The following is a 17,199-nucleotide window of genomic DNA, read 5'->3' on the forward strand; positions in this document are numbered from 1 at the left end:
TAACGGGCATAGACACAATGTAACAACTAATTAACGGGCATAGACACAATGTAACAACTAATTAACGGGTATAGACACAATGTAACAACTAATTAACGGGCATAGACACAATGTAACAACTAATTAACGGGTATAGACACAATGTAACAACTAATTAACGGGCATAGACACAATGTAACAACTAATTAACGGGCATAGACACAATGTAACGGGTATAGACACAATGTAACAACTAATTAACGGGTATAGACACAATGTAACAACTAATTAACGGGTATAGACACAATGTAACAACTAATTAACGGGTATAGACACAATGTAACAACTAATTAACGGGTATAGACACAATTAACTAATTAATGGGTATAGACACAATGTAACAACTAATTAACGGGTATAGACACAATGTAACAACTAATTAACGGGTATAGACACAATGTAACAACTAATTAACGGGTATAGACACAATGTAACAACACAATTAACGGGTATAGACACAATGTAACAACTAATTAACGGGTATAGACACAATGTAACAACTAATTAACGGGTATAGACACAATGTAACAACTAATTAACGGGTATAGACACAATGTAACAACTAATTAACGGGTATAGACACAATGTAACAACTAATTAACGGGTATAGACACAATGTAACAACTAATTAACGGGTATAGACACAATGGGTATAGACACAATGTAACAACTAATTAATTAACGGGTATAGACACAATGTAACAACTAATTAACGGGTATAGACACAATGTAACAACTAATTAACGGGTATAGACACAATGTAACAACTAATTAACGGGTATAGACACAATGTAACAACTAATTAACGGGTATAGACACAATGTAACAACTAATTAATGGGTATAACGGGTATAGACACAATGTAACAACTAATTAACGGGTATAGGTAACAACTAATTAACGGGTATAGACACAATGTAACAACTAATTAACGGGTATAGACACAATGTAACAACTAATTAACGGGTATAGGTAACAACTAATTATAGACACAATGTAACAACTAATTAACGGGTATAGACACAATGTAACAATTAACGGGTATAGACACAATGTAACAACTAATTAACGGGCATAGACACAATGTAACAACTAATTAACGGGTAACAATAGACACAATGTAACAACTAATTAACGGGTATAGACACAATGTAACAACTAATTAACGGGCATAGACACAATGTAACAACTAATTAACGGGTATAGACACAATGTAACAACTAATTAACGGGTATAGACACAATGTAACAACTAACTAACGGGTATAGACACAATGTAACAACTAATTAATGGGTATAGACACAATGTAACAACTAATTAACGGGTATAGACACAATGTAACAACTAATTAACGGGTATAGACACAATGTAACAACTAATATAGACACAATGGGTATAGACACAATGTAACAACTAATTAACTGGCATAGACACAATGTAACAACTAATTAACGGGTATAGACACAATGTAACAACTAATTAACGGGTATAGACACAATGTAACAACTAATTAACTGGCATAGACACAATGTAACAACTCTGGAACTGCCCCCATCTGTCTCCGGCAGCAAGCGAGATTTCACAGGTGGCGAACGTGAGCAGAGGTTCGGCGAGATTTCACAGAAATAAGAAGAGAGAGAGGGAACAGACATAGCGAGACAGAGAGAGAGGGAAGAGAGAGACATAGCGAGAGAGACATAGAGAGACATAGAGAGACAGAGAGAGACAGAGAGAGACAGAGAGAGACAGAGAGAGACAGAGAGAGACAGAGAGAGACAGAGAGAGACAGAGAGAGACAGAGCGAGAGGGAAGAGAGAGACAAAGAGAGAGACATAGAGAGAGATAGGGAAGAGAGAGACATAGCGAGAGAGAAAGAGACCTTGCATCTGCAGGAAATGATATTTTTTATTATTACATATTCAAACGTCCTTGCTTCAGGTCCTGACAGAGACATAACTGTGTTATTACACATATTGGATGATTATAGGCTGAAATCGTTTTGAATAAATATAGTTTGTATCGCAGCATCACCGGTATGTGGATAGTGTCCTGTCGGCAAGAGCAAATCACAATAATTAGATCATCCAGATGTTTTAATGGATACGGATTTTACACCAGCCTCTCTCTGAGGGCATGCACCCATGCATTTTGGAATTTATCATGGCTATTTCCTTTTGCAATTCTACAACAAAAATGTACATTTGAAATAAAGTACACGGAAGAAATATTAGACGACATTTTCATACATTTTGGGTGTACTAGATTGCTAATATTTAGATTTCATATTGACGCAGGACGCAATACTGCGTGCGCATATATTGCTCCCTTCCAGGACCGTTTAGCAGTCCATTCAAGCGGACAGTTTTGGAGAGAATGTTGAGAGCGTCGAGATGGAGCCCAACTCACTCACGGTATTTATCATTATCTACCCCGATTCTCTTTAATCGCATTTCATTTCTTAGTGATGGAAGCCAAAGTTACGGATATTGCGTTATATATAACAATAATGCATGAATACAGGAAACTTTTTAACAACATTTTATAGTCTATTTTATAAATCATTATGTTGTTCTATCAGATCATTTGTTTAAAAAAAAGTACCCTTTAAATCATATTGCGATCGTTATACGGTTTTAACGTCTCAATTCAATCAAGTGCATGTTGCTTTTGATTTGTGCTTGTTTTATATGCCTGGTACTGGGTAATCTGTGAAATGAATGACTTATCGCTGTTTCCGCAGTGGGTCGGCTCACCTTGCGGTTTTCACGGACCTTACATTTTCTACAAGGCTTTTAGGTTTGACATTGAAGCCAATCCTCGGATCCTGTCTGTGGGAGACTTTTTCCTAGTGAGGTGTAGACCCGGGGAACCGCTCTGCATAGCGGAGCTACAGCTGTTATGGGAAGAAAGAAGCAGAAAACTACTTTTATCCAGCTCCAAACTTTATTTTCTCCCCGAAGACACCCCTCAGGGACGGACTGTCAGTCACGGAGAGGTGATTACACACTTTATTTTCTGCCTTATACTTTGTGTGTTAAATTATAGACTGCATTCTTCTGCGAATAACATTTCAAATAATGTCTGTGTCGGTGGTATGACCAAAATGGAGCTGCTATCTCGATTCCGCTTTCTGTGTGACACAAAAACGGATAACACCTCTTATTTCCTCTAGTGAGACAACCGATGCGGTTATTCCTGTCACATAGGCTACTAATGGGGCCTGAAATTACCTGCTGTCCTCTCTACACAATCCCCTGGCTCTAGCGCTGACTAGTCATTTTGTTTTGTCGCTTATGTTAGTTTGATGAAATAGGCATATATATATATATATATATATATATATATATATATATATTGGCCATCTGTGTGAAAGCATCGATTGTGATATTATAAAGTTGTTAGATCACTACTTTTCATGTTTCATATCCCCGTTTAGAAGAACCGTGCGGATATCCTAAGCATGAGACCATGAATCAAAAGCCGTATTTTGTCAGTGTCGAGTAGATTGCCTCATGACTGGTTGTAAATATGATGAATTGGAATTCTTGATTGTCATGGGCGTTTTGTAAAGCTACATTAACAACCTAGAGCGGGAAGGTGAATGTGATCTGTCACGTTTATTAGACAGCTCCAAATGTTAAGCAATGCCTTTATTATAGACCTGAATCAGCTGCGTTCACACACTAGACTACAAGTATTGTAAACGGACATTTTCTCCATACCCTCTCCGGGCTGTGGGAATTGATTTACAAGCAGATAAAGCACCAAGCTGGGATGCCTTAACGGGTCGGCTGACATTTGTGAAGGTTATTAAGGAAAAGTGCTGCAGCTTCATTCCGTATCGCTGATAGGGGCATCTGCTATCAGGGCAATTTCTGAGAAAGAAAAATGCATGAAAACTTAACCCTTTAAGTGCCGCATCGACTTGATGAGTTGCGCTGCGTGCATTATTATCTGCGCTATTTCAAGAATGTAATGCATTATGGAACAAGGCAATGGAGTGGAAACGCTCAGCGGCTGGCCACATCCGTAATGTAGCGTAGTAAAGGAGGTATGTATTTTATTTGTTATGCTGCTGTAATCAGTCAGACACATTACAAAGAAAACAACTCCTCTCTCACTGTTGAACCCCCCGAGGAGCGGAGGATCACATTTCCTTCTCATAATAAGCAACAGGTTTTCTGTATCTGCTGCTCCGGAGAATGTCAAGGTCTCACTGCAGAAAATTGAACTTGATATTATAGAAACTTCAGCCCGAATAGAGCTGGATGTTTAGTCAATGTAACAAGGTGGAAAAGAGTAAAACCAGAGTTAACCTGCTGTTAGTTCAGTTAACTAGACCCATATTCAGACCCTCTAACTAACTTGTCATCTGTTGGAGCTACCCTCTTCCCACCCCTCCTCCTCTCCTCCTCCTCCTCCTCTCCTACCCGCCTCCTCTCCTCCTCCTTCCCTCCTCCCCTCCCCTCCTCCTCCTATCCTCCCATCCTCCCTCCCTCCCCTCCTCCTCCTATCCTCCCACCCCCCCTCCTCCTCCTCCCATCCTCCCATCCCCCTTCACCCCCTCTCCTCTTCCTCCTCCCTCCTCCTCCTTCTCCTCCTCTCCTCCTTCCCTCCTCCCCCCCCCCCTCCTCCTCCTTCCCTCCTCCCCCCCCTCCTCCTCCTCCCTCCTCCTCCTTCTCCTCCTCTCCTCCTCCTCCCCGCCCACATCCTCCCACAAGCTGAATGATTTTCTTTGAAATGTGTTGAGTACATTTTTTATAATGACATTTTTATTGACCCTTTCTTTAACTATGCCCATGACAATAAATCATTACAGTTTACATGATAGGTGTTCCAGAGACAGCCAGGTGGATAGGATTACCAGCCCAAGGACAACACTTTATTCAAAACAAGTTCAGTATAATTAAGCAATAAGGCACGGGGGGGGGGTGTGGTATATAGCCAACTCGGAGTGCATGGACTCAGCCCTTAGCCGTGGTATATTGGCCGTATATCACAAACCCCCAAGGTGCCTTATTGCTGTTATAAACTGGTTACCAATATAATAAGAGCAGTAAAAATACATGTTTTGTCATACCCGTGGTATTCAGGTCTCGAACCACCCAGTTTATAATTTAGGATAACCGATGCTAGGGTTATTGTATGTTTTATTGATCAGTTATAATCAATGATTAGTCACGTAACCTGATAATGTTAAACTGTGTGTGTGTCAGCCAATTGTTCCTGAATGTTTTAAGAGCTGTAGGAAAATTAGCCCCATATGGAGAATCTAAACAACAATGTGATTGAGTGTGAACCTGGCCACAACATTTACACTGCCCTCAGCAAATTGGAAAACTGAATTGCATTTGCACAGAATAACACATCCATCAAATAAAATGGAAATTAGGTTTTGGTTTGAGAGGCACTCGATGTAAGGTATTTATCCTGAAGGTTTGAGAGAGAGAGAGAGAGAGAGAGAGAGAGAGACAGAGAGACAGAGTTATCTTGCTTATCCTACTACCTCAAATGGCCACCGGACTATTTACACTGTTACTAGCTCTTTATTATCTATGCATAGTCACTTCACCCCTACCTACATGTACAAATTACCCAGACTAACCTGTGCCCCCGCACGCTGACTCTGTACCGGTACCCCCTGTATATAGCCTCCACATTGACTCTGTACCGGTACCCCCTGTATATAGGAGGCCATGTTATTACCTGGTACTCCCTGTATATAGCCATGTTATTACCTGGTACTCCCTGTATATAGCCATGTTATTTCCTGGTACTTCCTGTATATAGCCATGTTATTACCTGGTACTTCCTGTATATAGCCATGTTATTACCTGGTACTCCCTGTATATAGCCATGCTATTACCTGGTACTCCCTGTATATAACCATGTTATTACCTGGTCCTCCCTGTATATAACCATGTTATTACTTGGTACTCCCTGTATATAACCATGTTATTACCTGGTACTCCCTGTATATAACCATGTTATTACCTGGTACTCCCTGTATATAACCATGTTATTACCTGGTACTTCCTGTATATAGCCATGTTATTACCTGGTACTCCCTGTATATAACCATGTTATTACCTGGTACTCCCTGTATATAACCATGTTATTACCTGGTACTCCCTGTATATAACCATGTTATTACCTGGTACTCCCTGTATATAACCATGTTATTACCTGGTACTCCCTGTATATAACCATGTTATTACCTGGTACTTCCTGTATAAAGCCATGTTATTACCTGGTAGCACAGTGTAATGTAGCCATGTTATTACCTGGTAGCACAGTGTAATGTAGCCATGTTATTACCTGGTAGCACAGTGTAATGTAGTGGTGTTTTTATGTGTGATGTCATCAGTTGTTGTGTATTTATTAATCAGATGGAAGGCCGTGGTGTTATTATGTGTGATGTCATCAGTTGTTGTGTATTTATTAATCAGATGGAAGGCCGTGGTGTTATTATGTGTGATGTCATCAGTTGTTGTGTATTTATTAATCAGATGGAAGGCTGTGGTGTTATGTGTGATGTCATCAGTTGGAACAGAACAGAAACTAGAATAGGTTAGGCCATGGTCTTAAATGACATCCTGTTCCCCAGTGCACTATGGAGACCAATGGGCTCTGTTCAAAAGTAGTGCAATAAGAAGGGAATAGGGTGTCATTTGGGATGCACCCCTGGGAGCTAAACTAAAGTATATTGTCCTCATGGTTTCCATGATATTGGAGCCAGTTGTTGGACAGCTTTTCTCCTCTCTGTGAATATCAGCAGCACACTGCCGAAGCTGCGGCCGGCCTTTGCAACCCCCAGGAATAATGCTTTTAGTCAGGCAGAAGTAAAACAGCTTTCTATAAATAGATCAGTATCTGAATCCATCAGCAGTTTGACTATGTATGTTACTCTACCTAGCTGTTGTAACACTACACATCAACACTAAGCTCCCTCAACTGTATGTTACTCTACCTAGCTGTTGTAACACTACACATCAACACAAAGCTCTAGTGTAGCTGAGACGAGGTCCCCTACTGCTCCAGCCAAGTGGTTTGACAGGCATGTCATACACTATATATACAAAAGTATATGGACACCCCTTTAAATTAGTCGATTCTGGCTATTTCAGCTACACCCGTTGCTGACAGGTGTATAAAATCGAGCACATAGCCATGCATTCTCCATAGACAAACATTGTCAGAAGAATGGCCCCTACTGAAGAGCTCAGTGACTTTCATAGGATGCTACCTTTCCAACAAGTCAGTTTTCTGGTCAACCTGGTCAACTGTAAGTGCTGTTATTGTGAAGTGGAAACGTCTAGGAGCAACAAAGGCTCAGCCACCAAGTGGTAGGCCACACAGGCCTCACAGAACGGGACTGCAGAGTGATTTAACACTCACTACCAAGTTCCAAACTGCCCTGGAAGCAACGTCAGCACAAGAACTGTTCGTCGGGAGCTTCATGAAATGGGTTTCCATGGCCTAGAAGCCGCACACAAGCCTAAGATCACCATGCGCGATGCCAAGCGTTGGCTGGAGTGGTGTAAAGCTCGCCGCTATTGGACTCTCGATGGTGGAAACACGTTCTCTGGAGTGATGAATCACACTTCACCATCTGGGAGTCCAACAGATGAATCTGGTTTTGGCGGATGCCAGTAGAACGCTACCTACCCCAATGCATAGTGCCAACTGCAAAGTTGGTGGAGGAGGAATAATGGTCTGGGGCTGTTTTTCCTTAGTTCCTGTGAAGGGAAATTTTAACGCTACAACATACAATGACATTCTAGACGATTCTGTGCTTCCAACTTTGTGGCAACAGTTTGGGGAAAGCCCTTTCCTGTTTCAGCATGAGAATGTCCCCGTGCACAAAGCGATGTCCAATCAGAAATGGTGTGTCAAGATCATGTGGAAGAACTTTACTGGCCTGCACAGAGCCCAAACCTCAACCCCATTGAACACCTTTGGGATGAATTGGAACGCTGACTGCGAGCCAGGCCTAATCGCCCAACATCAGTGGCAAGTCCCCTCAGCAATGTACCCACGTTTAGTGGAAAGCCTCTCCAGAAGAGTGGAGGCTGTTATAGCAGCAAAGGGGAGAACGAAATCCATATTAATGCCCATGATTTTGGAATTAGATTTTCGACAGGTAGGTGCCCACATACTTTTGGTCATGTAGTCTCTAGTCTCTCTCTGTTGTTATTGAGAGGACTAAACAGTCAGCCCTGTGACTTGGACTAAACAGTCAGCCCTGTGACTTGGGGCTAAACAGTCAGCCCTGTGACTTGGGACTAAACAGTCAGCCCTGTGACTTGGGCTAAACAGTCAGCCCTGTGACTTGGGACTAAACAGTCAGCCCTGTGACTTGGGACTAAACAGTCAGCCCTGTGACTTGGGACTAAACAGTCAGCCCTGTGACTTGGGACTAAACAGTCAGCCCCTGTGACTTGGGACTAAACAGTCAGCCCTGTGACTTGGGACTAAACAGTCAGCCCTGTGACTTGGGACTAAACAGTCAGCCCTGTGACTTGGGACTAAACAGTCAGCCCTGTGACTTGGGACTAAACAGTCAGCCCTGTGACTTGGGACTTCAGTCAGCCCTGTGACTTGGGACTAAACAGTCAGCCCTGTGACTTGGGACTAAACAGTCAGCCCTGTGACTTGGACTAAACAGTCAGCCCTGTGACTTGGGACTAAACAGTCAGCCCTGTGACTTGAGACTAAACAGTCAGCCCTGTGACTTGGGACTATTCAGTCAGCCCTGTGACTTGGGACGGGGGTGCAGAGAGAGGAGAGGGAATTGAGGCAGACTCAGACCCTGTGACTTGGGACGGCCATGTTTGTATTTTCAGTGGAACAGCATTAGATCATCAGCTTGTTTCTATGTAAAGTAATATTGTTCTGTGTGACATTCACAGTGACTCAGAATAGGTTCCAGAACTGAACATGCTGGTGTCCCCAGACATAAACAGTGTCAGGTTCCTGAACTGAACATGCTGGTGTCCCAGACATTCACAGTGGTAGTCAGTTCCTGAACTGAACATGCTGGTGTCCCCAGACATTCACAGTGGTAGTCAGAATAGATTCCTGAACTGAACATGCTGGTGTCCCAGACATTCACAGTGGTAGTCAGAATAGGTTTCTGAACTGAACATGCTGGTGTCCCCAGACATTCACAGTGGTAGTCAGAATAGGTTTCTGAACTGAACACGCTGGTGTCCCCGACATTCACAGTGGTAGTCAGAATAGGTTTCTGAACTGAACATGCTGGTGTCCCAGACATTCACAGTGCTCGTCAGAATAGTTCCTGAACTGAACATGCTGGTGTCCCCAGACATTCACAGTGGTAGTCAGAATAGGTTCCTGAACTGAACATGCTGGTGTCCCAGACATTCACAGTGTAGTCAGAATAGATTCCTGAACTGAACATGCTGGTGTCCCAGACATTCACAGTGCCTAGTCAGAATAGGTTCCTGAACTGAACATGCTGGTGTCCCCAGACATTCACAGTGGTAGTCAGAATAGGTTCCTGAACTGAACATGCTGGTGTCCCAGACATTCACAGTGGTAGTCAGAATAGGTTCCTGAACTGAACATACTGGTGTCCCAGACATTCACAGTGGTAGTCAGAATAGGTTTCTGAACTGAACATGCTGGTGTCCCCAGACATTCACAGTGGTAGTCAGAATAGGTTCCTGAACTGAACATGCTGGTGTCCCAGACATTCACAGTGCTAGTCAGAATAGATTCCTGAACTGAACATGCTGGTGTCCCAGACATTCACAGTGCTAGTCAGAATAGATTCCTGAACTGAACATGCTGGTGTCCCAGACATTCACAGTGGTAGTCAGAATAGGTTCCTGAACTGAACATGCTGGTGTCCCCAGACATTCACAGTGGTAGTCAGAATAGGTTCCTGAACTGAACATGCTGGTGTCCCAGACATTCACAGTGGTAGTCAGAATAGGTTCCTGAACTGAACACGCTGGTGTCCCCAGACATTCACAGTGGTAGTCAGAATAGATTCCTGAACTGAACATGCTGGTGTCCCAGACATTCACAGTGCTAGTCAGAATAGGTTCCTGAACTGAACATGCTGGTGTCCCCAGACATTCACAGTGCTCGTCAGAATAGGTTCCTGAACTGAACATGCTGGTGTCCCAGACATTCACAGTGGTAGTCAGAATAGGTTTCTGAACTGAACACGCTGGTGTCCCCAGACATTCACAGTGCTAGTCAGAATAGTTTCCTGAACTGAACACGCTGGTGTCCCCAGACATTCACAGTGGTAGTCAGAATAGATTCCTGAACTGAACATGCTGGTGTCCCAGACATTCACAGTGGTAGTCAGAATAGGTTCCTGAACTGAACATGCTGGTGTCCCAGACATTCACAGTGGTAGTCAGAATAGATTCCTGAACTGAACACGCTGGTGTCCCAGACATTCACAGTGGTAGTCAGAATAGATTCCTGAACTGAACATGCTGGTGTCCCAGACATTCACAGTGGTAGTCAGAATAGATTCCTGAACTGAACATGCTGGTGTCCCAGACATTCACAGTGGTAGTCAGAATAGATTCCTGAACTGAACACGCTGGTGTCCCAGACATTCACAGTGGTAGTCAGAATAGATTCCTCAGGAACTGAACATGCTGGTGTCCCAGACATTCACAGTGGTAGTCAGAATAGGTTCCTGAACTGAACACGCTGGTGTCCCAGACATTCACAGTGGTAGTCAGAATAGGTTCCTGAACTGAACATGCTGGTGTCCCCAGACATTCACAGTGGTAGTCAGAATAGGTTCCTGAACTGAACATGCTGGTGTCCCAGACATTCACAGTGGTAGTCAGAATAGGTTCCTGGAACTGAACATACTGGTGTCCCAGACATTCACAGTGGTAGTCAGAATAGGTTTCTGAACTGAACATGCTGGTGTCCCCAGACATTCACAGTGGTAGTCAGAATAGATTCCTGAACTGAACATGCTGGTGTCCCAGACATTCACAGTGCTCGTCAGAATAGGTTCCTGAACTGAACATGCTGGTGTCCCCAGACATTCACAGTGCTCGTCAGAATAGGTTCCTGAACTGAACATGCTGGTGTCCCCAGACATTCACAGTGGTAGTCAGAATAGGTTTCTGAACTGAACATGCTGGTGTCCCCAGACATTCACAGTGCTAGTCAGAATAGTTTCCTGAACTGAACACGCTGGTGTCCCCAGACATTCACAGTGGTAGTCAGAATAGATTCCTGAACTGAACATGCTGGTGTCCCAGACATTCACAGTGGTAGTCAGAATAGGTTTCTGAACTGAACACGCTGGTGTCCCCAGACATTCACAGTGGTAGTCAGAATAGATTCCTGAACTGAACACGCTGGTGTCCCAGACATTCACAGTGGTAGTCAGAATAGATTCCTGAACTGAACATGCTGGTGTCCCAGACATTCACAGTGGTAGTCAGAATAGGTTTCTGAACTGAACAGCTGGTGTCCCCAGACATTCACAGTGGTAGTCAGAATAGATTCCTGAACTGAACACGCTGGTGTCCCAGACATTCACAGTGGTAGTCAGAATAGATTCCTGAACTGAACACGCTGGTGTCCCCAGACATTCACAGTGGTAGTCAGAATAGATTCCTGAACTGAACATGCTGGTGTCCCAGACATTCACAGTGGTAGTCAGAATAGGTTTCTGAACTGAACATGCTGGTGCCCCAGACATTATTATCTTTCTCATAGAGCTCAGAGGAAATCACACTGCTGTTTAGAGAGGAGGGAGAGGAAGTAAGGACTTTTTAATAATAATAATAATAACGATACATCACAATATCAGCCATGTGGAATATCAACACTTCAAATGTGAGGCAGCCATGTTGTTTTGTCACACTGAGATCCACATGCAGATTAGCAGTCTGATCCTCAACTGTTTGGATTCTTCCAGTGGCATAATATGACAGATGTATTTTCTGATATAAAGGCTTTATTTCAGCTGTGGTGTTTTATCAGATCCCACCATGTAATTAACTCAGGCTTTGAACTAGATCGATTATTGAAAGAAACAATTGTTCATTTAACTTTTAACAGCAAGCAAAGCTTTCCCTCTGTGTCTGCTGAGCACATTGTTCATGTTAGCAGGTCAATAACTCAATAGGCGTGCAAGCAGGTGGACAAATCTGCAGTGACCTGGGGAATTCTTGGCCTGACCCCTGAAGCACTGGAGTGAAACATTCTGTATAAAACTGTCAGTGGGTTTCTCAACATTACTGCTGCTTCACTTATAGTAGAGGACTATAGTCAGAACTGTTACTTATAGCTAGAGGACTATAGTCACCCCCTCTCTCTCTCTCCCCTCAGAACTGTTACTTATAATAGAGGACTATAGTCAGAACTGTTACTTATAGTAGAGGACTCTCTCAGAACTGATTTCTCTCTCTAGTCAGAACTGTTACTTATCTAGAGGACTATAGTCAGAACTCTCTACTTATCTAGAGGACTCGCTCCCCCCTCTCTGTCCCCCCCTTATAATAGAGGACTATAGTCAGAACTGTTATTTATCCCCCCTCTCTCTCAGAACTGTTCCCCCTTATAATAGAGGACTATAGTCAGAGAACTGTTATCTCTCTCTCTCCCAGAACTCTCTTATCTCTCTCTCCCCCCTCTCTCTCTGTTTATAGTAGAGCTCTCACCCCCCCCTCTGAGCTCCCCTCTGAGCGGCTAATTCCTCCGTTCCCCTGTAGTCAGAAGTGTCATTAATAGAAGAGAATTGTTTTGCAGAGCTTATAAAACATGGAAACTTTTAAACCATTGGAATGGATTCTTATAATGTTTCTCAGAACAGGTTTACAACTACAAGGTAAACAAACTGAACGATCAGGAAGAAGAGTTATTCTCATATTCTCCAGATCAATAGCCAATAAGGACTATAGTTTGCTGCGTCGCTATTAGGTTTAATAATGTTTAATTTGGTTTTATAGAGGGATGTAGTCAGAACTGTTACTTCCAGTCCCTCCCTATAGTCAGAACTGTTACTTATAGTAGAGGACTATAGTCAGAACTGTTATTTATAATAGAGGGATGTAGTCAGAACTGTTACTTATAGTAGAGGACTATAGTCAGAACTGTTATTTATAATAGAGGGATGTAGTCAGAACTGTTACTTATAATAGAGGACTATAGTCAGAGCTGTTATTTATAGTAGAGGACTATAGTCAGAGCTGTTATTTATAATAGAGGGATGTAGTCAGAACTGTTACTTATAATAGAGGACTATAGTCAGAACTGTGACTTATAATAGAAGACTATAGTCAGAACTGTTACTTATAGTAGAGGACTATAGTCAGAACTGTTACTTATACTAGAGGACTATAGTCAGAACTGTTACTTATAGTAGAGGACTATAGTCAGAACTGTTACTTATAATAGAGGACTATAGTCAGAGCTGTTACTTATAATAGATGACTATAGTCAGAACTGTTACTTATAATAGAGGACTATAGTCAGAGCTGTTACTTATAATAGATGACTATAGTCAGAACTGTTACTTATAATAGAGGACTATAGTCAGAACTGGGCTGCTGTTACTTATAATAGAGAACTATAGTCAGAACTGTTACTTATAATAGAGGACTATAGTCTGAACTGTTATTTATAATAGAGGGATGTAGTCAGAACTGTTACTTATAATAGAGGACTATAGTCAGAACTGTTACTTATAATAGAGGACTATAGTCAGAGCTGTTATTTATAGTAGAGGACTATAGTCAGAGCTGTTATTTATAATAGAGGGATGTAGTCAGAACTGGGCTTCTGTTTCAAGGTGGAAATTCTAGTCTGTCGGTATTCCTATGGAATTGGCCATTTTGAGGTTCAAATAGTCAAATGTTTTGTTTTTACTCTGGAACTCTTGGACATGTCTTTGTCATTCCATGTTCACCTCTACAGAACATAGAATTTAACACGATTAACTCTGTGAATAGGAACGTTCTTATAGATATAGAAAATACAGAACATGAACAATGGATAATAACACAATAATACAAGTACATAGATTGGTGCAATGCAAATTAGATCATGGAAAAATGAAAAATAAAAAATACTAAATGTAGGTTTGTAATGGGAGATGGAGCTATATAGGATGACTCTATAGATATGGGAGATGGAGCTATATAGGATGACTCTATAGATATGGGAGATGGAGCTATATAGATATGGGAGATGGAGCTATATAGGATGATTCTATAGTAATGGGAGATGGAGCTATATAGGATGATTCTAATAGTAATGGAGATGGAGCTATATAGGATGATTCTATAGTAATGGGAGATGGAGCTATATAGGATGATTCTATAGTAATGGGAGTGTCACGCCCTGTTCTTAGTATTTTGTGTTTTCTTTATTATTTTGGTCAGGCCAGGGTGTGACATGGGTTTATTATGTGGTGTGTTTTGTCTTGTTTTTTTTTGTAGGTATTGGGATTGTGGTATATTGGGGTTATCTAGAAAAGTCTATGGTTGCCTGAAGTGGTTCTCAATCAGATGCAGGTGTTTATCGTTGTCTCTGATTGGGAACCATATTTAGGCAGCCATATTCTTTGAGTGTTTGGTGGGTGATTGTTCCTGTCTCTGTGTTTGTTTGCACCAGATAGGCTGTTTAGGTTTTCACGTTACGTTTGTTGTTTTGTATTGGTCGTGTTTTCATCTTTATTAAAGATGTATACAAGTAACCACGCTGCATTTTGGTCCGCCTCTCCTTCGACGGAAGAAAACCGTAACACTTAGGAAGACAAGCTCTCTCTCTCTGTGATGTGACGGGTCAGACTCAGGAAGACATCCTCTCGCTCTGTGATGGAGCTGGTCTGACTCAGGAAGACCATCCTCTCGCTCTGTGATGGAGCTGGTCTGCTGAAGTCTGTGATGGAGCTGGTCTGACTCAGGAAGACCAACTCTCTCTCTGTGATGGAGCTGGTCTGACTCAGGAAGACCAACTCTCTCTCTGTGATGGAGCTGGTCTGACTCAGGAAGACAGGAAGACCAATCCTCTCTCTCTGTGATGGAGCTGGTCTGACTCAGGAAGACCAACTCTCTCTCTGTGATGGAGCTGGTCTGACTCAGGAAGACCAACTCTCTCTCTGTGATGGAGCTGGTCTGACTCAGGAAGACCAACTTGTTCTCTCTGTGATGGAGCTGGTCTGACTCAGGAAGACCAACTCTCTCTCTGTGATGGAGCTGGTCTGACTCAGGAAGATATCTCTCAGGTCTCTGTGTGATGGTGCTGTTGTGTTTTAATATTCAGAGAGTCAATGGTCAACAGCCCCCTCCTAAATTGTCTCATGTTTGAACTACTTTGTTATATGATATGATATTCCATTATATTATCTCCCGCCTGTCTGCAGGATGAGGTCCTGGCTGCGTCTGAGAAGGTGGTGGTGAAGTTACAGGACCTGGTCAGATGGACTGTATGGGACTCTTCAGGTTGGAGCAGGGGCCTGAAGGCTGCACCTCTAAAGCCCAGTGAGGTGCTCCAAGAGCTGGAGAAGAATGGACAGAGACGCCCCCGTCCTCCACCGGTACAGAGAGTCAATACTCAACAGCGGCCTCAACATCAAAGACGTTTTAAAGGACAAGACTCTACTAGGTAACACTGGCATTTCTCTTTCTCTCTGACTTTACGCTCTTTCATCTCATCTGTTCATGTCTATAGCATGCAGTATGACGAAGTAGATGTCATGTCTGTAGCATGACAGTATGATGAGGAGAGGTCATGTCTGTAGCATGCAGTATGATGAGGTAGATGTCATGTCTGTAGCATGCAGTATGAGGAAGTAGATGTCATGTCTGTAGCATGCAGTATGATGAAGTAGATGTCATGTCTGTAGCATGCAGTATGAGGAAGTAGATGTCATGTCTGTAGCATGCAGTATGAGGAAGTAGATGTCATGTCTGTAGCATGCAGTATGATGAAGTAGAGGTCTGTAGCATGCAGTATGATGAGGTAGAGGTCATGTCTGTAGCATGCAGTATGATGAAGTAGATGTCATGTCTGTAGCATGCAGTATGATGAAGTAGAGGTCTGTAGCATGCAGTGCATGATGAAGGTAGATGTCATGTCTGTAGCATGCAGTATGATGAAGTAGATGTCATGTCTGTAGCATGCAGTATGATGAAGTAGATGTCAGGTCTGTAGCATGCAGTATGATGAGGTAGAGGTCATGTCTGTAGCATGCAGTATGATGAAGTAGATGTCATGTCTGTAGCATGCAGTATGAGGAAGTAGATGTCATGTCTGTAGCATGCAGTATGAGGAAGGTAGATGTCATGTCTGTAGCATGCAGTATGATGAAGTAGAGGTCTGTCTGTAGCATGCAGTATGATGAGGTAGATGTCATGTCTGTAGCATGCAGTATGACGAAGTAGATGTCAGGTATGTAGCATGCAGTATGAGGAAGTAGAGGTCTGTAGCATGCAGAATGACGAAGTGGATGTCATGTCTGTAGCATGCAGTATGACGAAGTAGATGTCATGTCTGTAGCATGCAGTATGATGAAGTAGAGGTCTGTAGCATGCAGTATGATGAGGTAGAGGTCATGTCTGTAGCATGCAGTAGGATGAGGTAGAGGTCATGTCTGTAGCATGCAGTATGAGGAAGTAGATGTCATGTCTGAAGCATGCAGCATGAGGAAGTAGAGGTCATGTCTGAAGCATGCAGCATGAGGAAGTAGAGGTCATGTCTGTAGCATGCAGTATGATGAGGTAGAGGTCTGTAGCATGCAGAATGACGAAGTAGATGTCATGTCTGTAGCATGCAGTATGACGAGGTAGATGTCAGGTCTGTAGCATGCAGTAGGATGAGGTAGATGTCAGGTCTGTAGCATGCAGTAGGATGAGGTAGATGTCATGTCTGTAGCATGCAGTATGAGGAAGTAGATGTCATGTCTGTATGCATGCAGTATGATGAAGTAGATGTCATGTCTGTAGCATGCAGTATGATGAAGTAGATGTCATGTCTGTAGCATGCAGTATGAGGAAGTAGATGTCATGTCTGTAGCATGCAGTATGAGGAAGTAGATGTCATGTCTGAAGCATGCAGTATGAGTATGAGGAAGTAGAGGTCATGTCTGTAGCATGCAGTATGAGGAAGTAGAGGTCATGTCTGTAGCATGCAGTATGA

At 42.6% G+C, this 17,199-nt stretch overlaps 1 protein-coding gene across 1 annotated transcript; it reads left to right on the top strand.

Moving 5' to 3' along the window:
- Positions 1 to 1,971: 1,971 nt before the first annotated feature.
- On the top strand, positions 1,972 to 15,666 carry LOC121843635 (AT-rich interactive domain-containing protein 5B-like; the record flags this gene model as incomplete). The annotated part of the gene is given in 4 exon segments (XM_042313380.1): positions 1,972 to 2,450; positions 2,780 to 3,034; positions 15,425 to 15,580; positions 15,582 to 15,666. Coding segments are annotated over 4 exon segments (517 nt in total), but the record flags the coding sequence as incomplete, so codon positions are not given.
- Positions 15,667 to 17,199: the final 1,533 nt, after the last annotated feature.

Source organism: Oncorhynchus tshawytscha, unplaced genomic scaffold (assembly GCF_018296145.1).
Source record: "Oncorhynchus tshawytscha isolate Ot180627B unplaced genomic scaffold, Otsh_v2.0 Un_contig_3926_pilon_pilon, whole genome shotgun sequence".
Taxonomy (NCBI): domain Eukaryota; kingdom Metazoa; phylum Chordata; class Actinopteri; order Salmoniformes; family Salmonidae; genus Oncorhynchus; species Oncorhynchus tshawytscha.